The sequence below is a fragment of the Branchiostoma lanceolatum genome, chromosome 2 (assembly GCF_035083965.1).
Source record: "Branchiostoma lanceolatum isolate klBraLanc5 chromosome 2, klBraLanc5.hap2, whole genome shotgun sequence".
Classification (NCBI taxonomy): Eukaryota; Metazoa; Chordata; class Leptocardii; order Amphioxiformes; family Branchiostomatidae; genus Branchiostoma; species Branchiostoma lanceolatum.
The window spans coordinates 17,333,450-17,357,170 of NC_089723.1; the positions used below are offsets into that span (position 1 = coordinate 17,333,450).

At 39.9% G+C, this 23,721-nt stretch overlaps 2 protein-coding genes and 1 non-coding gene across 7 annotated transcripts in view; 1 reads left to right on the top strand and 2 right to left on the bottom strand.

The window, feature by feature from the left end:
* Window positions 1-4,190, bottom strand: part of LOC136426885 (coiled-coil and C2 domain-containing protein 2A-like) — a 32,181-nt gene extending 27,991 nt beyond the window's left edge. The window contains exons 1-7 of the mRNA XM_066415605.1: window positions 3,789-4,190; window positions 3,310-3,415; window positions 2,690-2,791; window positions 2,331-2,405; window positions 2,100-2,166; window positions 827-930; window positions 249-344 (exon numbers count right to left, since the gene is read on the bottom strand). Of these exons, the coding sequence (XP_066271702.1) occupies window positions 249-344; window positions 827-930; window positions 2,100-2,166; window positions 2,331-2,405; window positions 2,690-2,791; window positions 3,310-3,415; window positions 3,789-3,799 (561 nt within the window). The 5' untranslated portion in view covers window positions 3,800-4,190. The remainder of the gene's footprint in view (window positions 1-248; window positions 345-826; window positions 931-2,099; window positions 2,167-2,330; window positions 2,406-2,689; window positions 2,792-3,309; window positions 3,416-3,788) is intronic.
* Window positions 4,191-4,879: 689 nt separating this feature from the next.
* Trnay-gua (transfer RNA tyrosine (anticodon GUA)) lies at window positions 4,880-4,966 on the top strand. Its single transcript is given in 2 exon segments — window positions 4,880-4,916; window positions 4,931-4,966. It is a non-coding gene; the product is annotated as a tRNA-Tyr (tRNA).
* Window positions 4,967-7,603: 2,637 nt separating this feature from the next.
* LOC136427669 (nuclear receptor subfamily 0 group B member 1-like) overlaps window positions 7,604-23,721 on the bottom strand; it is a 38,515-nt gene continuing 22,397 nt past the window's right edge. For all 5 annotated transcript variants that reach the window (XM_066416716.1, XM_066416718.1, XM_066416717.1 and 2 more), the window contains 2 exons: window positions 22,560-23,247; window positions 7,604-9,732 (listed from right to left, as the gene is read on the bottom strand). In XM_066416716.1, coding sequence (XP_066272813.1) covers window positions 9,497-9,732; window positions 22,560-23,247 — 924 coding nt within the window. In that variant the 3' untranslated portion in view covers window positions 7,604-9,496. The remainder of the gene's footprint in view (window positions 9,733-22,559; window positions 23,248-23,721) is intronic.

A 23,721-nucleotide genomic window follows, 5' to 3' on the forward strand; every position in this document is an offset into this window, starting at 1 on the left:
ATTAACCTAAAAACTTAGGTGCATGGATAGGACTGTCTCCAGGACCCGTTCACTCGTCCCAAAACGGAACTTGTTGAGACAGACAAAAAATTCATCCCATCCGTCAAAAAAGTTCTTTACATGAAATTTACTATCACAGCTCCAATCCTGGGAGCACAAAAGCGCATATGCACCCAGTATTTCCAGCGCTATTATACAGAAATCATGGATTGTCTCCCTGATGGATATGAGGGAAGATCTGGCCGTACCTTATCAAACCGTGTGATTGCGGGAGGTCGCTCCCTCAAAGCTCGCAGCTTCCTCGCTGGCCGGGACTCTTCCTTGGCCTCACTCTCAACTTTTTCCTGGAAATATACAACATAGGATTGGTGGTTAAGATAAAAACAACATTAATTCAATGGGCCATACTGCGAGAATGTACATGGACATACCTGTACATGTATAATGCTGAAATATTACACTTTCTGCTAATGTGTTCCAGTGTTGACATACCAGCAAAGCTTTTTGATCAAATAAACCTATCTGAATGATATCAAACCAACTCTACTATATACTACTATTACTACTGTCAGTCCGGATGCAATATGAAAACTGACTGTCCGTCAGTCCATACAGACTAGGACACATACTGCGCACACAAAAACGACAAAACGAAAAGTGCATGAAAAAAAAAAAATTCAAACAGTCGAAACATACAGCACAGTAGCTCAAGAAAGAGTTAAGTTATACACTACTTTTTGATGCAGAACAGAAAAAAAATTCTTTATATTTAAAATCATTAGAGTATACAAGTAAACCTTGCAGAAGCTTTTGTTCAGGCACTCACCCTGACAGTCTTGACTTTGTTCTTAAGTCGTTCCCTGACAGAGGAGTTCAGGCCGCTGGGAGATTTGGTCTTGGTCAGACTCAGGGCTGCATCAGCCATAGACACTGTTCAACAACAAGAACAAAAAAACAATCACAAAACATAAAAGTATACATTGCAACACTCTGAAACACAGCAAAATGCACAAATACTCTTAGCATCATCCTACAATGTAGTAATGATTGTAAGAAGATATTTGATAAAGCATCTCTGTCCAGCACCAACAAACCCCACAGCGCAGAATGTAGTGTACTCTAGTAGTCATCTGACACAACGTTTATTGAATGATAAGCTCTTCTATGACATTTGATAGCATTACAATTTCTTCTTTACAAAACTTTGGCCATGAACAGATGAGCTCCTTTTGTGACAATTTTACAGAATAGCAAGCCAAGGTCATGAATTGCACAACAGACTACACAACAATAACGCAGATATAAGGCGCATGTATTATTCATATGCAGAGAGGCCAAAGGAATGTGAAACTAGTGTACCAAGTTGCTATGTAACATTCTTTTTAAGTTTGTATGCAGAAAGATGAATGTGGAGCAGTGTTAGCCAGTGACTCACAGCCCACCAAGCTTATTTCAAATCACCAGCAATTCATCATTACATGTAGCAGGACAGCAGTGGACTTGAAATATGATATGGTCTTTCACGTGTCAAAGGTAATATTAATGTCGATATGCCATGCAGCCAATCATGGAAAGAGCCTATTCTGCGAGAGTACTATAGATATATTGTAGGGTGTAAATATTAGTATCACCCTCATCCATACAAGTTGCTAGATAAAAACAATGGTAGCAGGATACAAGAAGCATTGATTAAACAAGCGTGTCAAGGGTCAAGGGTCAAGGGTCAAGGCAGCTGACATTGGCAATAACACTGTAATAAAGACATACACATAACAGCACTACAGTACTGTGCAACAATGGGTAATAAAAATCCCTTTTGAAGGGGGTACCTGGGTAAAACTCTGGGCCTTGGCATAGGGGAGAAATATAGGAATGATTGAAATCCACATCAAAATTATAAACGTGACAAACGGAAACCTTAATGTTAAACTGAAGAGTTCGATGAAAATATCACTCTAAGATTCTGCAATCCACTACTGGCTGTCTTATCCCCTTTCACTGTTTGTCAAATCTGTTACAATGTAGAGTTTCTGCATAGTAAAACCTGACATTACACTTCAAAATGATCTAAGGGATAAAAACAGGGAAGTCAAACTCACTCTTCTTGGAGCTAGAGTCCACTTCATCTGTAGGAGACTCCACTGTGCCTTGTAGACTCTTGTTTAACTAGAAGGAAAGTAGAAGGCTTGTCGTAAAAAATTAAGATGTGAAAACAAAGCCACAAGGTTATCATGTGTATGCAATGCTGTGCATATATGGACAATATAGATTGAAACAATGATGCAAAACGTACAAAAGATGGGAATGGTGAAGATGTTCCTAAGACTTACCTCTCTCTGTCTGGTCTTCCTCCGTGATGCCAGGTCCTGTAACATGTTCTCTTTCTCCGTTTCTTCATCCAACACCTGAGAGTAAGAGTGAAAACTGACGTCATCAAATTGCAACCTTCCAATTTTTCTCAAAGACCTCTGTTTGTGAAAGATGTAAATATGAGCTTACAATGAGAGACATGAAAATCCTGAGTTCATATAAGGAACTTAAATTGGACTGTGCACTGTTTTCTCCCTCCCCGATCCCCTTAATGTGATGCACTGTTTATTCCTACTTTGTGTGTAAAATTTGGCATTCCTGTGAAATATAACACTGATTTTCCATTCCCAAATCAAGCTCATCCAACCATCGCTCTTACCTCCAACACCGTGTCCTCTTCTTGTTCCTTTCCTGCCTGCCCATTGGCTGCTGGGACCTTCCCGTTCTGCTGCGGACTGATCGGCTCCACATCATTGGATGCCTGGAAAAACAAACATATTACATGAACATCACAGTAACATGTCATACTGGAAATTCCTTAGCTTGTGGTAGTACTTTCAAAGTCCTTGCTTGGTTTTTTTGCACTATATCCACCTTAAATAAAGTTTTGTGTGTTAATTGCAAGCTGCATAAGACCAGACTGGTACTAGTGGTAGTTCTAGTAAATGTGAAGTCTCTACCAGACTTATATATTACTATGCCAGCTATAGCCTATAGAGAGAATATTTGCCAGGGGAGTTTGGCCACCAGAGGGTTTCATTTGCAAGTGTGGGGGGAAATATATACCTTACGGTAGACTGACTCTACTGGCAAACTATGCCAAATCCTATGATCCTAGCCTGAATTCAATCAAGCCTCCTGTGGCCGCTCGCCGCCCTGTAACCGCCTCGCAACCCAAGAGGGAGGGGAGAGAAACCCCCGGACAGCTGGAGTTTGCATTATACAGACTACTATGATCCATACCCCCTGGTGGAGGCTAGTATCTGTGTGAGAGCTCACCCATGTGTCCTCCATGCGGGATGTGGAGATGTCGGGATCAGCATCGCTCTGAGCCAGCGACTCCTGCAGGGCTTGGCGGCGCTTACGGATCTTGTCTCGTAAAGTTCTGTGGCAGAACAAAAAAGAAATTACATCATTGATCGTTTGATGAAGTGTTAAATACAAAAATGAGCGCAAAGCTTCAAAAGAAGACATGCTAACATAATGCAATTTCTGACACATCATTTTGATCAATGACATTTAAATTATACTAAATTATAGCACACTAATGTTAGTGTAACAACACCTGGAATTAAAACTAGGCCTTGTAGATAAGAGGTCATAAGAGGCTCAGCAGTCTTCTCTTCAAATTTTTCTTCATTGCCAAAAGGACTTAAAACATAGAAGTAAGGGCAGCCTAGTTCAGTAGTTGACATCTTGACAACTTATAATATAATTTTTTTCTACCACAAGAGGTGATTTGTGAAGATACTACTCACGTATCCGCCATCGTTGCAATGTCAGCTGCTTCAGTAAGGAATAACTCCAGATAAAACGAGAACAGATCCAGGTTCACATCTTAACTGTTCAGGAAATCTGACGTTAATAGAAGTCCAGATATCCACAGAACGGCTTCTCAGCTCACGAAGGGGGAGGGGGGCACGAAGCCAAGTTCGCTACCCGGACGTTTGGCAGAAAAAGTCAGTGGTATGACGCTGAAGAACAAATCAGTTGAAACCAGGATAATTCACCTCACATGCCCCACTAAGAGGCGACGTGACACTGGGAAATAAGTTTCTGGAGGCAAAATGAAACGTATGCTCGCCAACTGAGTCTAACAACAACACTGAAAGTGGCGCCCCAAAATATTTTCCTCCTTTGGTCATGATTACCCATCATGCATCTGTTGCTTAGCAGGGCGACGCTTTTTCTTGCACGTTTGAATATCATGAAAAATCTCATCTTTTTTTCAGATTAAAAAATTCTAGTCCAACTACAAAGCAAAATTCAAAGGATAGTTTGGATGAATTTGATTCATTTTTCAAATGAGTAGAGGTAGTAGTAGTTTCCAGTTAGCCCTCTGGCGGTGAAAATTGATAATGCAGCATATGGGACGACTCCACGTTGCACTTTGTTACTATTTCGCAAGGTGTCGCGTTTGAGCCGCGGCTGTGGGTCTCCATTCACGTGCGTTATGATGAGGTGAAAAACATGCTTATTTTGCATTTTCCTTGTGTCCTGTACAGTTTGCGGAGGTAAGAAATGGCAGGTAAACATCTTGTTGATGTCACAACCTCGATTGATGTCGTTTTTTCCACCTATTGACCTTCTTTTCGACTCTTGAGAGTTCATTCAGAGACGTGACTCACTGATGACTGTGATGTGACTATCCCCGTCCAGTTTGCAGCCTAGCTTGTCACTTGTCTGTGGCCCATTTTCGAATAGTTTGGCATTTGGAAAGTTATAAAATGATGCAGATATTGGCTTCAACGTTCAAGTAGTGGCTATGAAACGAAACTTTCTTCCCCAACACTTGAGAATACTCCACTCTTACATTGATATCCTATTGCAGACCACGTTCTCTCACGATCCGATGATAGCTCAGTTGGTAGAGCGGAGGACTGTAGTGGTTGATGCTGACATCCTTAGGTCGGTGGTTCAAATCCGCCTCATCGGAGAATTTTTGTTACATCACTTTTACCTTCTTTTTTGGCCAGGATATATTGGCTAAACGTAATAGGAACTTCACCATTCCCTCTTTTTATCAAAATTTTTGTCTTTTTACTTTGACATGCATAAATTTAGCCACAGTATTTGCAAACATTTCAGAAAAGAACCAGCACACTTGAAGTGGGGGTCTGCTCAGGGGTGTTCCGCCCTTCAATTTTACCTACCATAGACAACTAACTTGACTATGATTGGAGTATGAATAGTAATTCGAGTATCACTAGTTACACACAGAAAGTCATGGCCTGAATAGTACAATCAAGGACATAATGTCCTTGGTACAATGGACTTCCAGGAAGCGCAGAGACGTTGACGTTGGGACAACAAACTCCACGGTGTGATGATGTAGGACAAAGTTAGAGGTGTGGCTAAGACTAGTTAAGTCGAAAGCACAACGCCCAGTTGAACAGGTTCTTTGCATTTTGAGTACATTAATTAGCCTTGGCTATGTTGCCTGTACAGTGTGTATGTACCGTGTATAGGACTATCACGTGAGTCACACTGTATGTTTTTACAATTAATGAGTACAATTCATGTACTCAAAACGCAAAGACCCTGTTCAACTGGGCGTTGTGCTTTCGACATAACTAGTCTTAGCCACACCTCTAACTTCGTCCCACATCATTACACAGTGTAGTTTGTTGTCCCAACGTCTCTGCGCTTCCTGGAAGGCCATTGTCCGACTCACACCCAACATTGCCCATGGGCCATGACTTTGTGATCTCCAGAGCGGCGCTACAATCATCTCGTGAGATGGACAGATGCCTACTATTGTAATTCTTGACATCTTTGCTGCGGGTTAATGCTCATGGTTTTTGCGGTCACCGATTCACTGCAAACTTAGATAAAACCACTGCGAAAATGCTTTTTATCAGTCTTCTACCTGCCTACCCCCTTGTTTTATTTCAACAGTGAACTTAAAGCCAACATGCACACTCCATTTCCCTCCACTATGAAACTACTAGTAAATCCCCGCAAACGCAAATCTATTTACAATATATTGCATCAAAAACACACAACAACTTTCAATTCAAGGCATAAATAGTCTTTATTCAAACCCAACTCTGTGCAATAAATTACAAAGTGCATAACATCAAGAAGCCATTTGTAACTTGTGGTATGATCTTTACCTTGTAAAATCACAAGTTGTATGTTCACGAGTTTTTTTTTTTTTCTAAACAGAGATAGGGTAGTAGCAACAGAATTCCCCCTACATGGACTTCAGTTAACATTTTACAAACTCCGCATATAAAAAGCAGTACACAAATACAGTAAGCAATGGCTTGGCCACCTTTGAAACTTCCAGAATGAAAAACAGTGTTCACTTGATGAAGACCCATGTCTTCTCTATCTAAAATAAAGTCGGTATTCTTGAAACGTCACTTTGTACCTAATTTTTGTTGTTGAAAAATCAGGTTCAATCGAACAGAATAAATATCATAGAAAAAAAAAATTTCATTTTCTGAATTTACACTTCAGGGCAGTCCCCTCCTCTTTTATCTTGTGATCAAATATTCATCCATCCAGGATTTGAACTTCAACAATCTGATAAAAAAGGATGAGCCAATTGCAACAGCGATGAACACAGGCAACAAAAGTCAACACTGTTTTGACACAAGCTGAGCATGAGATGCAATCATGTAGTCATCTCTCCAAGATTCTCTTCTGTTGATGCCATGCATTGCTAGAAATCTGTGCTGATACAAATTGTTTCAAATGCCAACAAAGAACACAAGTTGTGGCTGTTTGCTTGGTCACGTTTGGCACCTTGATACTTTAAAACCTTTCATGTACACTCTCAATCTGATAAAGCAAAGACAGTACAAGTACCGGTATCTGATGATTACAAATTTTGCATGATTGTGTAAACATAAGCCAACATGAACCTCAACCAACAGCCACCAGATTAAAAAACAGCACCTTGCATAAAGTTGTGTTTTTCCTATGAATTATAACTGTTCTCTACCACCATAATTTTCTTGCTGTGTTTTTGACACAAAAACACGACATTTACAAGTTGTGGAGGAGATCAGCTTTTGCAGATAACTTTGACTTATTGTGTTGTACATCAATTGAACATGATGGACACATTGGCAAAGGGCCTCACTTTATACTTCTACATGTAGCATGTTTGTTCTACTTTTGAGCCAGTGTTGCATTTAGATCCTGTAGTACAACTTGCCAATGCAACACACAGACAAGGCCACACCCATTGGACAGCTCTGCATGTACAACCCTTTCTCTCAAGACGTACAATGAAGACTCACACAAAAACATGATTCTAACCAGTGTAAGGACTGTAAAAAGGAAAGATACTTCACGTATCTGAACGAAACCATTCTTTGTGTTTTGGATGCTACAATAAATTAAGCCACCTACATTACATAATTTGTACTTGGAATACCTCTCGTATACCCACACCTGGTAGTTTTCTTTATTCCCTCTATATTTTTGGATTTCAAACCTTTAAGAAAACAGCTGTTTGATATGACCCTTATCAAAACTTTTTTATCCGGTACAATGATGAGACTCAGGTCGCATTGTGACATAAAACTGCCTAATTTGGAAAGATAACTAAAAGCAACAATAAAGTCCATGTTCCATATAATAATAACGTCCATGTTTGTCTTTCTCATCTTTTATCTGACATAACTGTCAAGAGTCAAAGTCCTCATATAAGGTGTGAATGCTACCGGACAAAATAATGTAAAAATGATCAAATGTCACCCTTGTTTCGCAACTACAGGGTGACGTCATATCCTCGGCTTGACACCCCCTCTTGCATAAGTATGCTAACAATAATATAATAATGCACTCTATTGTTCCCAACAGGAGCTATTTTTTTTATATATAAAGTTGTACATATATATAGATCCTCTTATACTATTCTTTATAATCTTATACACAAAATTCATATTTCTGCATCATACAGCATACATTTCTTACAATAGTAATACATACATGCCACCACATCTGCTATGTAATGTGCAGATGCTAGTTGTGCGTAAGCAATACAGTGATAGCGCCACATCAAGGCAAGCTGAAAAAATAATCACCTCCTCTCTTGTTCTCGGTTCTGTACCCTCCTGTACAAACTTGTTTGTGATAACCTGTCCTTGGTACTGAACGGCCTTAGTGTGCCTCACACGGCATACTGAGACATATATTGTCTGTGGACTCAAGTTGTGGCTCAAGAGCCACTTAACCACCTCACAATCTTCTCCATTTTCTATAAATTTCATCATTTTAGTTAGACCTTTGAGAAGAAAACAATATTATCGTATGAGCCTGGATAATAAAACTGTTGTCTGTTGTTGTTTTATGTTTCTCCAAAGATTTGGTCATTCTGATATTGCTTTCTAACTGTTGCGATCTATAGCCCTCTTAAAATCAAACAAATGGGGGTACTCCTAACTTGTAAGTTGATCAGTTGTGTGGGATAATTGACTGACCTGATTGGCCACCGCAAAAGGCTAATAGAGCAGCATCTACAGATCTGTTTGAACCAGTCAAATGCAAGATCGTCAAAGTTTCAAGGTTGGAGTTCTGTGAACTTTGCCTTGACAAGATTCCTTCCCTTTTTTTTGCTTTGTCTACCGGATGTACCCAGGAGGTCTTGGTGGACCACACTGGGGTGCACCCTAGATAATACTGCAAGAACCAGAAACAGTGATACCTTGGCTGCAAGAAACAGCAACAGTGATACTCTGGCTGCAAGAAGCAGCAACAGTGATACTCTGGCTGCAAGAAGCAGCAACAGTGATACTCTGGCTGCGAGAAACAGCAACAGTGATACTCTGGCTGCAAGAAACAGCAACAGTGATACTCACTACAGCTATAAGTTCAGCTGCTCAAAACAACACATGCTGGACATGCGACCATAAGCAGAAGGTTTTTTGCTGCAGTTGTATCATACTCATACAAGTGACATATCGCTAAAGTGACAGGAGTATCACTCACAACAATATAACACTTCTACTGCAGTAAGACAGGGTAAGGGTTTGTAGTTATATGAATGTAGTATGTACTGTATAGGATGTGTAAGATTGTACAGATGACAGTTTTGAACTGGAATAATTTCCTAAACTCAAAAGACACAATTGTTCACTTCCTCTTAATATGTTTTTACTTGTTTCCATGATTGCTTTGGCTCAGCCAATGAGAATCCTGCTTATGACATCCAATAAAAACTGATGTGAAAACTGGCTCAGCCAATGAGAGTGTACATGTCATACCATATTGGAATACAGAGAAAAGAAATGGGCTCCTTTGTTATGACAATCTAACCTGTCAGCTAAATTGCTTCTCCAGGCATATCTTTAAACTGAACAAAACTTTCAACCAATAATCTTCTTTTTGTTTTTAATGCGTTGATAGTATTTATGACAATATAATTATTACATTGTCATTTATAATTTTTAATGGGAAGGGTTTTCTTTTTCATATGTTTCTGATATCAGCTCTCCTGGTTCTGGAATGTTCAGGTGAACAACATCTGGCGTAGCACGTCCTCCATGCGAACGTTGGCGATGAGAGGTCTGAAGAACAGCTCCGTGATTGGTTCCTGCTTGATGCCCCTTAGCAGGGGAACCATCAGGAGGATGCGGGCGAACCGTAGCGTCTCGAGGGGCCGCGTCATCATGGTGTATTCGTTGAGCGCTTGCTGCGCCTCTTTCTGTAGAGCCTCGATGTAGTGTGGATGGGCGAGTCCTGGAACTGTAGATAAACAAGCAGCCTGGTCAGACTAGTGTGCTAACAGCATATGATATACAGTTTAAACAATCCATTGATTTTAATTTAATGTTGGAGGACTGTTAAGATCAGGGAAAGTTTGATATGTGTGCAACAGTCCTGTACACTTGATATTTAATATCATCAAGGTCTAGACAGGACAGGATCTGAAGAATTTTTACAACCTTGCATGTGTAATAACTGGCAGGCAAATATGCCGGGATCCTTTGTGTATGCAAACATTCCTCCCAACATTCATTCGCTAGATCCGTGCAGGCAATGAATAGGGATTTTGGGTGTTTTTCCAAGTGCAAGCAGCATGCCATTGCCACCTGTTTTCACATTCTTTCTCAAGACTTATTACTGCGATAAACATGACTGGCATTATTTGCAGTCTGCATTTTCTCAGGGATAAATGTTTGATTTGTGTCCTGAACGAGGTTTTGCTGCACTTCACAAAGTTATGAGAGATCCCTGAAATTCTTTTGAAGTCTTTTTACTTAGGAGAAACTAATATTTGATCCATGTCTGTGTAGGAACAGTGGCACAAGCAACAGGTTGTTGCTGGCAATTACCTGCAGAGTAGACACTTGAAATGCAAAAGGAGGTTCATAAAAAGTACAGTCCTCCAAATTTGATATACATTTGACTCACAGCTTGTAAAATGTACTTCTCGCCTTCTTTTCAAAATCTCCTGGTTCTGTTTGAGTGTGTATAAAGCAATCACTACATGAACTTTGACCTAAGCCACTAAATCCTCAGTATCTTCTATTGTTCCCACAAGTGTCAAGTTCAGAGTCACCACTCGACATGCTACGTTGCTACTGAGGGGCCAGTGCGCATGCGTGAAGTGAGAACAAAAATAGCCTACTCAGAATCCTACAGAGAAAGTCTCTTCATCTTAGGTTGCCTGGAAACTACATGTACCATTTTTACGTAAGACAATTGAGAGTGAAGATTGAAGATACATTAGTCTAAGAGTAGCTCTAATATTCAAGGGCATGTTTGCCAAAAAGAAGTTGTGCTACAAATAGAAGTGGCATTTGGAGCATGCTGCCACACCTTAGTCAGTCACCACCTATGCGTGACAGCAAAATTACGCCTCTGGCATGGCCATGACCCTGTGCAGGTACATGTATATTGCTTTGTCGTCCCTCGACTTTGACCCTGGCGGCTATGACTCAGGTGTGTGGTGTGTGGCCATGACTCAGGTGTGTACCCGGCCTCTCGGACAGCCGCATGCCGTGACCCCTTTCCTGCCCTCACGCTGAACCCAACTTTTTCTTTTTGTTTGCACTTGGCAAATGTTGGGACAAAAGATTGCTATCAGACTTATCGCATAATTACAAGTATGTCTACAGCTGCACGGTACACAGTCGCTTGGCCTTGGTGAGGCAGGCAGAAGTGATTTATGACACTCACACAGGAGAAAATGGGCTCAGGGCCAAGACACATGGCAACAGGTAGAATTCTTCTAGGTCTACTGCCTATCCTCGGATAACCTACGGTATCTCCCTATTAACAGTTGGCCTTGTCCAGTTCAGTACACTTTAACGAGCCATCAAGAAATTAGCCACAGGGAGTTCAGTGAGAAAACACATCATGGGCAGCAAAGTCTTGTACCTCACCATGTGGGAAAGTTCTCAGAGTTTGTTTACTTTATGTGGAAACAATTACAGGTCTAACTATGCATAGGTGTTGAGTGGGTACAGGTTAATTTATGACAAGTGACTGACAATGAGACAAATTATACTGATATTTTCGTGAATCATTTGTTCCTTTAGTTGTGAGCCACACATACATATAACACAATGTACATGCATGTGTGAGAAATAATCGGTAATAGATCTACATATATGCCTTCACCCTCTATCTCTTGTGATTAAATTTCTCCAGATCTAATTCATCTGCAATCTATAACTCTATACAGTCTTACTTTTATTCCTTGATAATACAAAGTAGTTCCTCACACGCTTCAATCAAAAACAATTCTGACCCAATTTATAAAAGTTGTATTGTCTAATTTCCCAAAAGTTTGCCTCTGGTGTGTCCATCGTATATAGTATTATCTGACAACCAGTATTCTATTCAAAACTTTAGTTATACATTTATTGCCCTCAGACAGAAAAAGCTGGCTGTTATAGCAAATGCAATATCTCAAAAACAATCAGACAATACTCAACCCAGCAGGTTAGCCATAGATCTCAGTAAACCCAAGCTTACCTCCTTGCTTATGTAAGTTAATTCTTATCTTAATCATTTCAGACGTGCCAATTTTATGTGTCATGATGATGAAATGGCCAACAAGATTCTGCCAAACGGATAAAAAGACAGACACTGGACGAAAACCTGACTCCATCACGCACTAATGTGAATACCATGATGTGATATCCAGAACAAAAAATATGACTTTATTCTCCCTAGGTGCCATGGGTCCCCAGATAGACTCCCATAAGTAAGGTTTTATGGAGACACAAGGAGCATAAATGTGGCCTGACATAAAACAGAAGGTCATCTTTATGTGGAGGGATCAGCAAATATCTCTCTCTCCATGTAGTTACAGTCGTAATATTGTATCTCAATTTCCCTCTCTGTAGCAAATATCATGAGTGTTAATAACAGATGCGAACCAATTTTATGAAGATATCTATTTCAGAGACTGGTCGATCCCACATAAACTGTATATATATATAGATGATGCATACCAGTAATGAACACACTACTTAGCCTGATTGTATGACAAAGATGCCATTAGGAGCCATTACTCGTCATTGACCAAGAAAGGTAGTCAATAAAAGTGGAACACAAGGGCCCTTACAAAACATTGTCCTGCTTCAGATATCACGATAGACTAAAAATTTGACGAAATAGTTTTGAACAATAGCACTAGAAGAAGATAATGTTATCATTATTAATGTTATGGGCGCTGCAAAATACTCCCCTTTCTGCTCATTCCTTGTGCTATGAAAAATAGGAGTAGTGAAGATTTGAATGAGCGACGAAAGACTGAATATTTCCATGAGGTTTGGTGCACACCTTAGTAGTTATTACATGACGAAAAATCCAAACAGACACTTCACAGACACACAAGTAACTTGTAGTGGTAGTACATCACATAAAGCACTTTATTTTATATAATATCATATTTCTTGGTTAGGCCATACCAATTTAATTTGTTGGTTCTCGAATTCGCCTCTTCTATAATTTTTACCAAATAGAAAATTGAAAAATTCACCACATATCCCAGTCAGGAAATTGTTATTCAATGTAATATACTATAAAGTGGCTTAAAGCCATTCAACAATTTTCCAGTATAGCAAAATGCCCTAAATGCCTTTATTCAATTTATATTCAACGTTTATGTTTTTTTCATGATTGAGAAGTACATTTATAAAAACTGTACTTTTAATAATTTTCAACAAACAGGTGCATCTACTGCACAATGGGAGTACTGGGATGAGTTGGATGTCTGACGTAGAGTGTTTTTTTGCTTTTTTCAATCTGAAACTTGAATAATCATATTATTTTTTTTGTTTTTGCCAATTTTTTCACCATGTTGCTCCATATTTTTTTCTGAAAAAATCTGAGAAACAACAAATTAAATTGGTGTTGCCTTAGGTAGCCCCATATCCCACCCTCATAGCCCCAAATCATTAAATGAAAATTATCAGCCATTATATATTCCTTTCCGGAAACTTTCACCATTAATTATGCTATTGCCGTATGCATTAGTTGGTGATGCCACATAAAATGAGTAAGTCATACAGTGTGACAGTATAAATGGTTTGATTAGGTAGCCCCATAACCCTCTGCCATAGCCCCAAGGTTAATTTATATTCCTTACCGAAAATTGGTACCATCAATTCTTTTTATAAATGTTCATCACTTGGTGGTGCTACAAATAGTAATAGATCTTATCTAAAGATCACTATTAGTTGAATGATATTATATGATGATGATGGTAATGTTTGATTAGGTACTCCCATAACCCACCTCCATAGCCACATGCCCTTGAAGATACTTACCTGGATCATCTCGCATCATAGCTATTCTATTTTATATACATCAATTGGTGATGCTGCATATATCACTATCATCAGGAATCATGAATTCAACACTTTTGGGCTAATGAACCGTTAAGTCACATATAAAAGAGAGTCTGCATGGGGGGGGGGACTGATTATGCTTTAGGTGGGATTCAGGAAGGCCCACAACGTTTTATGCTAAATTCAGGAATATTGATGACTCTCAATTGCACTGATACTGGTCAGCATTGATCTTGAATGCGGAAAATCATGGCCGTCATGAGAGCCATTGTGGGGTCGTGCACGCCATCAACTTCAGTGTTCACCCATTCCTAATGTTCCATTAGTATTTTTATACATTACTTGGCAGATATAGAATACAACATGGTGTATTCCAACCGCGGGCTGTATCGGCCGATGGGCGATGCGACCCGCGGGAGGGCCGGGACAGAGGATGATGCGGAATACAACGTATTTTATTTATGTCATACCCACCCGAGAAAACAGGCAATTCAATGCGAAATGCTCCAGAAGTTGAGAAAAGTTAATGTCCTCAAACAAAAAATTGTAATAGCCGCAATTCAGTATTTGAATTTTCAACAGCAGGTATGACACAATGCTACACATAACAGTTATCACTAACCTTGAATAATATTAACATTACAGAGTGACGATAGTTGTTTAATTCGGTAGCCCCATAACCCACTGGCATAGCCCCATGCCCTTGAACGAAGATTGCAAGGTTGATCTATATTCCTTGTGAAGACTGGCATCATTAGTATGTAACACATGCCTCTGTCTGGTCTGTCTGCACACGCCTGGAGAAATCTTATTGCTGACTGATGGTAACCTTGACTGGGTGTCAAGGTCACAAAAATGGAGGCTCGTTAAGCTTATTGACTTTCAGCTGACGTTGCGACTGTCTGCCAGGGAGTTGCGCAGTACACGAGATGCGCCCCCGCACACCGCGCCAGTTTATAACACTGGCTTCCATCCTTTGAATAAATAAATTAATGAAAATATCAAACTGACAGATATTATTTATCATGTAAACTACAAAATATTCTAAATTTATTGCTTTCTTAAAGATATTTAATGGTGCTATTTTCAGTGGAGGTGATAACAGCTATGGAGTCATGTAAGGACATGTGGGTATCAAGCAGACATAACAACTTAAACAGCCACCCTCAAGGTCTCTATCTGCATACCAGAAGTGCACATCTGTCCCCTGTAACCTCCATTTGCACGACTAAGCCTTTGACATTACAAAAATACACATGTAACGTTAGGCACTCTTCAGGGAGAAAACTTTTTATATTTGACATGAGGGCTGTCTTAGCGTCTAGGTTAAAACAACTTGAGGGGGTGGGTGTGAGCAATTAGGTAGAAACAAGAGTTCAGAGACCTCATATCTCCATGAACTATTCTATTTATGCAAATGACTTAAACATTTACATGATATATGCTTGGTCATGAACGCCTGTAACTAACGTACACATGTCATAATATTGATAGTCCTATCAATTACCCCTTCAATGAATTATGGCGCTTTTGCATTAATTATGTAAATAAGGGATTTATTTGCATAATTGATATCTGTTGATGTTCCACTTGCCATAAACTACATGTTACATATATTTGGGTTTTATAATCATGGAAAACACTGCAAATATAGATTTTTCTCATTAGGTATGCAAATTAAGTCTCAATTAGCATAATTTGCACTCCATTATGTACATCTCTGTCTAAGCTACCTGCATAGTAAATATCATGGAAATCCGTCAACTTGTTCCTTTGTTCAATTATTCTCCTTAGAAGATTTTCACAATAACGCCCCTGCAGTTCCAGAGCAAGCTGCTATGGGGCCAACACCTATACCAATTTTTCATTACATCACAAGCTATCTGCCACCAAAAATCAAGACCATGGCATGTCCAGGTCAAAAAATACAAAAACAGAAGTTCTGCTGCAGTACCAAGATCACATACCAGGCGGCCCAAAATCGACCTTGAATCTCGGCTTCCCAACACCCGCCCACATCCAATATCATTGTAATCCATCAAGAGGTTCTTGAGTTATGCTGACTACAGTAGTCCGGAAACACAAACACACACAGACACACACAAAACTATATCTCCATTTTTCATGGAGATAACAATATTGCTTGGCATTTTTAGCCCTTCTGCTGCTGGATAAAATTACACTCGCTTTCAGGAATTGCAGGTAAAATGTGAAACTTAGCCACGTTGACTACTATTTTTGGACTTGTATTTGCTTTCAGTAAAGCTACATGTAGATTAAGTAAAACTATACACTTTTAGAAAGCTGAGATTGTGCGCTATGCAAATAAAACAAAGACAAGCTAGATTATACCAGGTTTCCACAAATGATATCGGAAGATGTTTTGTCTAGAAGATCAACACAATATCGATCATCTGTCAGTGTCCAGATCACCTGAAAAATTATCTCAAAACTTGTACAGAACTGTCCATCAGTTAGAAATACGAGGCAAAAACATTGCAGGAACGTAGCTTCCACTGCTGTTTCATTCATTTGTTCCATTCATCACCATCATCATCAAAGTGCTTAACGTAGTTGTTTGTGAAATGATCACCCATTTATCGTCTCTGGAAGCATCTTCATCATGGTAGCATGATCATAGCGTGCTTCAATTCAGCTGCGAAAGTCAGAAATATCCCCGCAAAAGTCAGATATATCCCCGCAAATGTCTGATATATCCCCGTAAAACCCAGATATCCCAGTAAAACCCAGAAATGTGCGTTAACAAGCACATCTACTCCGTACACACGAAAAAGAGGCTGTTCCCACAAGTATGCCTGGGATTGCCTATAAATAGCGATGCTCTGATCGTGGGTTATCGTGATGAGCAGGATTGGGCTTGTTTCGTGGGAGCCACGATGCCCGGTGACGGTGACGATGGTGTTACACTGGAACTGCAAAGCAAAGATTGTGGTATCATGCAGTCACAGGGCTGATAACACAAATGTATGAAATAAGAAGAATTAAGTGACGTGTCAAAAAAATGTTCAAACTTAGAATAAAAGTGAAGTAAAAACTTAACAAGACAGATGGCGGTCCTATTTCCCTGTCTTTTCTGAAACACTGCTTATCTTTATCCAAATGAATTCAGAATTTCATCACACAGTGAAGTTGTAAGTTTGCATTCATGTGAAGTATATATACATATATAAGATATGAACTTACTGACATTGAACATCATGAAAGGCATGAAAAATACAAGTTAGCTAGTATATGTGCATAAATGAATGTCTAGTGTATGTTCCCAGGAGAGGCCAGTATGTTGATTCGTGTTCATCAAGTTGCTATCATTAAAATGAGTAGGGAAGATGTCACGTACAACTTTGAAGGTATATTTGTACCTTGATCTGATATGCAAACAATGTGCTGAAACAAGGTACATGTACAATGATGCATTTAAGTCATACCTGGGCCGCAAAAATGTTCGATACGGGTGTTCCGCATCGTGTGACATTTTCCGTATCACAAGGGGTTCTATTTGTATCACACAGGCTTCCATGATATATTTCGAATGTATTTCGCATGCGCCAGTTCGAATTTGAATACCGGATTCGGAGGTTGGAATCGATGTTGTTACGATTTTTTTGTTTGAGGACACAAAACTCTCAGCTTCAGGTGCATTTCGCATTGAATTGTGTGTTTTCTCGGCTGGGTATGACATGAATAAAATACAACACGGGGTATTTCACATCACCCTCGGTCCCAGCCCTCCCGTGGGTCAGATTGCTCCACGGGCTGGTACCTCGGGTGATACAGAATACTCCGTGTTGTACATGTTAAATGCTGTACCTGCAGCAGTTTGGGAGGAGAGGAGCTTAAATGTGAGTTGTACTGTAGGAGTTAACTTTTCATCGTACATGTACCACATCTGTGGATCCATATGCTGTTATGATTATGATAAACATGTCTTTTGGTTCCAAAGTGTGCAATTGATTGGGGATCCCCAAATCCCAATCTATATTCTCTCATCCATCTCTCAGCATCAGGGTAACTTCAGCATCCCTGAAGTTGTTGCCTCGTGTCTGGAAGATGGCCAACTGGCAAGCCAGTCATCCATCCAAAATAGAACATCCAAGTTCACTTCAGGGTACTTGAGGTGACTTACATAAGGCATTAGAATGCAGACGTGACCAGACTACTCGCTAGAATGCCAGCAAATTAGAATATTTACCTCTAAGCAATTTCTAATTGCATTCATTGTCTGAACATGTTATGTGGGAAACATATTTTGTTTTTGTTACATGTTTGGTACCTATGTAAACAAGACACTCAAACAAATTACACTGTACCGACGGATTTTGATAATTATCTTGTTTGTACATAGGCTTTGTTGTAGGGAGAAGTATTCAAGTTTGGGATCTCTACTAGCTTTGTTTCAAACTACAGTTGTTTGTTTGTTTATTTCTTTCTGTGTGAACAAAATGTTAATTTCGGTTGCAAGGTTTCTTTATTCTATTCTAGGTACTACAGTATTAATTTTTGCACATCAAATGGCTGATATATTAAACTTAACCACATCCCGGAGGAACACGTCACTCCTAAACACCCGTGGGGATGAAGATAAGGAACCGTGCCTAATTGTAAGTCCTCTGTATCTGCCGGAGGGATGATGGTCTCATACCTACCGTTTATTCCAACTTTGAATCTACTGTGATATCAGAGCAAAAATCTTCTCCAAAGCTTTTTGCCTAACCAGTCACGCTGAGTTAACCAGAAGAGAAGCAGACAGTATGTGATCAGAATGTAACATGTCTTCTCTCATCTCCAAGCCTAATGTACATGACTTTTTTTGTGTTCCTATGTATTTACCTTTACACTTGTCTGAGAAAAAGGATTTCTGAAAACCTCGCAAACCTTCTTGCGGGGAAAATCATATTCCCTTATGATCTACATGTACTATATTATTCACATATGAAAATTAGAATCTTCTGAATATTATGAGTGATAGGAGTCAAATACTTTGTGAACGTTTCCTTGTACTCAAGGGTCATTGTGATATCATTGCTTTGAATGTTTTTGACAAACTTAAATGCTGTCAGGTTCCTAGTCCTGCAGAGTCCAAGAGTCAAATATTTAAGGTGTGTGGTTCCAGTTTGCTGCATCTCTTCAAGGTCTTAGAAAATCTTAACAGAAAGCTAGGTTTGATGTCAAACAGAAAAAAGTAACCCACTAGCCCCCCTCAGGGTTTCGCTGTGTATTAAGAATTGTAACCATTTTTTATGTTCAAATATGATTTTATGTGACATTTTGGGATGTTCATCTTTGAGCTAAATGTCTGTAAACCTATGAACTTTACCACAATCAGGTGAAATTGAGTTGAAACAATTTGCCTCCATTAAACTTACAATTCAAGTCTGTTCAAAGGTCAGGGGCCAAAGGCTTGCAGAATACATGTATTAGCTTCTTACTGATATACACTCATAAAGCTTCAACTTTTTACGATAGTATGGCCCTGTCCCTAGTTCTGGGCCAAGTACACTACTTTGGCTACGGGAGATACATACATTTGTGTCTACTGACATTCAAAGGGATATAAAAAGGGTACCATTGATCTTGGCAAGGTTATCCCAAATGTGTGGCTTTTACGTGCAAAGAAATGTCTCGTCAAGGTCATGTTGAAGTGGTAAAGCGATGGAGCCTTGATAGGTCTGGCCTTGAGAGCCCTCAGTGCATGATAATATATTCCTGACTTACGGCTGACATTTGCTATCTCTATTTAGCCAAAAGTGCTTTTAAGTCTGCAGAATAAAGCAGAGTGACATGCGTCACACATTATATTAGACGATTACATTTTAGAGTGGTTACAATTCCCTGAATATATATGACATTGTATACAAATCCCATACATCAAAATTGATCTGGGATGGAGTCAACTAGAAAAAATAAATTAATTCAAACTTCAAAGTCAAACAATTTTGGTCATCACAGTGCATGCTTTATATTTTATGAAACTTAGACATAATTTACACTATCTGAAACTTTACGGGATCTCATTTTATCTCTGAGTGCAGGAAATTATTGGCACTCAATAGTCACATAAAGTCGTACTTTACTATTACAGTAAATCATTTTAAAGAAATTTAATCCACCTTTTGGGTGACAGCCAGACTTTTCTGCTGATGACATGCTATCCATGAAAGATTATACCTCATGAAAATTTAACCATCCCACTCAAAGTGGCGTTTTGATTAGACTGATAATACTCCCTTGGCATCTTGTCACTTCTACTGTGTATCAGCTCGAACTCTGCTGACCCAATGCACAATGTATCTGTCTGGATATGCAGTCATGTGTATGCCTCATGAAAATTTCATCATCATGTCACATCTTTTTCCCCTTGACATTGTTGGAAGGAACACCGGCTTGCCTACATTTGCCCCCACCCTTTGAAATTCAAACTGACAGCAGAAAACCTTGTTGAAAATCATACATCTGTAACAGACATGCGTGCAGCTATCTCAAGTTCATGGCCAACATGTTTATGAGAGAGAATTTGATCTGCGTGTTAATCAGTTCTGGGACGTCACTCAGAGACACCATTATGGGAACGTAACGGGAAAATCTATCTCAGCAAGGTTTATCGCTCCCTTTTAGTTACACTGCAGGTGCGCTGGGCCCCCGTAATACCCAGATCCTGATATATAATGCAGGCATGTCCTTGAACTTGAAAGCTAATTTCAATCAATAAAATGCCATCTGCTTTTCCCCAGATGGGCCTTTGCTCCAGAGATGGATTGCAGCGACCCAGTGAATAACTGAGCAGGTCCTCGGGAGGGTGATGCTTTATATAAGTAGTTGCACTTGGCAAGAGGTTTGAAGCTATGATTATAATACTAATCGTAATATATATGAAACCGTATTCTGAATTCCATATTCAAAATGGTAAATAAAGTAAGTGGCCACTTTAAGGTTCTCCAAAGGTATCATATGGTAGGTCAAGTAGCATCAGCGAAGAGTTTTGAACCCCCATCAAAAGTTTCATTTCAAATTAGTTTCCAGACATTGTGATTATCAGTATTACAGGCCTAGGATAGCCCAGCATTGAGACAAATGGCCAGCCTGGGGGTTTCGCAAAGTACAAAAATACTTAGCTTCAGGCCTAGGAAAAAAATGTAACAGTTGTGTTTCTGGTTACAGTCCTGAAATGAATAAGGTCGGTAGATAGCGATTTCTATCCTGGGTGCCATCCTATTTCTACCGGGGCTCCTACACTCAAGTTGTCTGGAAACTAATTTGAAATGAAAATGAAATTTTTGATGGGGGTTCAAAGCTCTTCCCTGATGCTCCTTCGGGTAGAAATAGGATGGTACCCAGGCTAAGAGATTTCCTTTTTTTTTCAAACAAATACAATTTACAAAATCAAAAGTAAAACTGAAATGAATTTAATTTAGGGCACTCTCAGACTGGTATTTACAACATCATACATGTATACACTATTATGCAGGATGTTTACATAAAAAGGGCATAGGTTTGATGGGTCTGTTTATATAATCTTTTTAAGAATATGTTGGAAAACGATTCTACATAGTTTTTTTCACTCAAAATTTTCATGTCCCTAACCAGCGGTCGACCAAAAAAAGGCTAGGGTCAGCAGTTTTTTGCCAGGGTAGATCAGGTACACATAACATTTTTTTCTATAGGCCTCATTAAACAAGACATGTAAGTTTTAAGTCAGTAATGTTTCTACATGATCCTGTATCAGTGTATGCCAATATATTTGCCTTTCTCACAGAGACTATGAACAGTTGCTATCTACATGACTGTGAGACTAAACATCCAGCTAGACAGAACCTGAGATATAATATTTCAATTGATATGGAAAATATACAAGAATCATACTAAAGATTTAATTTATATCAACATTACATGAGTCAATTGATCACTTCCTATCAGTCTACGAAAATAAAAAGTTCAAAAACACAGACAGATCAAAAACAATACCTCTACACATGTATGTGAATTAGTATCCTCTTTCATTGACCCTATGACCTTGACCTAAGGTTGATAAATGACTTATTCTAGGAACTATGTACTCCACTTCCTCTGTTTCCAATCTGACCTTTTGCCCCTAACTTCCTGTCACTCTGTTGTGAGACATGCCTACATATAGAATATGGAAATAACTGCAGAAACACACAGACAGACACGCCGAAAACATGGAACACGCAGAAGTGATCATATTGGCAGTAACTCATGAAACAACCAATCAGTTGCTTCACAAAGCTTGGCCCTAAGAGGTTTTAAATTGATTAGCATATTCAAGTACATGTTTGTACTTCATGCAAGCAAAAAAATACCCCGGTGACCCTGTCCCTACATTATAGATAAAGATAAAACAGCTGCATGTCTTGATATTCACCATTGGAAGTAAGCCTCATTGTTTAGCAATGGTGTTTGTTTCTTGGTGCCCTAGCTGTTCTATTCTGGGGTGAACTGGTGAACCCAGCCAGGCCCGCCACATGTTAGCAGGAGGTAAAGGGAAAGTCCTTGACCCCATTTTGTTTGGGTCTGATAGCGCTGGGGCGTGGTAAACAGGAATCAATGTCAACTGCGGCCCTGCCCGCATGTATAGGTTGACAAGCAGCCATTTTGGTTAGCCAAAATGTGACCCCTTTAACCACAAGTCAGGCAAATCACAGATAACATCCCACACTGGGGCTAACAGTTTGAAATGCTATTTGTAGTTATTATGTACAAGAGATAAGACAAAATATAACATTTTCTCACCTGGGGTGAAGAGGACAGCTGCTTTCAGATATGCTGCTTCTTTACAGTCTAAGTCCAACGACTGGTACTTCATAACAAACTGTTGTATATCATCCAAGTCCGAGCTCAGGATACACCCCGGCATTGTTAGGTTGGGTGGCGGTGTTCCTCCCCAGTGCATTTCTGCACCTGTGCAACACTCGCACGGAGGCGCCGGTACTGAAACTGTGTCGATCGGAACCTTCTCCTGCGCCACCCCGATGGCAACAATCTCGTGCCAGCTCCGCATCAGTAGCAGCATCTGGTCATTGGGTGGAAGGTACGTGAATGCCGGCAACTTCCTCATGAAATCGATGGTCTGGATCAAAACTTGTGACGCCGCGTGGTGTATCATGGCGTAGTGCTCGGGAGCGAGTCTGTGTAGTACCGTCACTGATTTCTCACCGTCCTCCGACGACGATCTGCTGCTTTTCTGCGAATTCCGCATGGAAAGGTCCAAAACGCCCTGCTGGGGATCACTCTCACTTTCCGTGTTGCTATGGCAACACGACGATCCTGTGGAACTGGGTCTTCGCTGCGGGTCCATGAGGAGGGAGTAGAGCATGGTGTTGGTGGCTTTTGTTGGGACACATTGGCAGCACAGGTCCTTCTTGGAATACGCCATCTTCATGTAGGTTGCTGTCTGTTGATCACTGCCTGATCTCTGAAGCTGCAGCAACAAAGACAAAAGGAAACGTTACCTCTCCTTGCACTACAGAGTTCTATTCGGAGCCACAAAACGCACCCTTTTCAACAGATCTCAGTGTGTGCCATATTTGCTATCTACTGCACACCCTCGCAGAAATCAGACGTGACAGCTACATGTAGGATATCACAGCTTGTCTTCCCTCATTAGTATACAACATGATGTCTCTACACATGCACCTGTCAGAAGCTGACTACTTAATGCTGTCCTACCACCTATTGTCAGTGGGAGGCTTGTGCCCAGATTATTCCTGTCCAATTATTGTTCAATCTTCTTGTTGCGTTGTGTGATCTTCTTCAGTTGGTTGATTACCTCCGTCACGGAGGCAATGTCACTGGTTAGAACTTTTCCTTTCAGAAATCTAAGACATTCTCAAAAATCTTCTTCTTTTTTTTCTAAATGCTTCCTTTGTAAAAAATTTGATCACTTCCAGGAGAA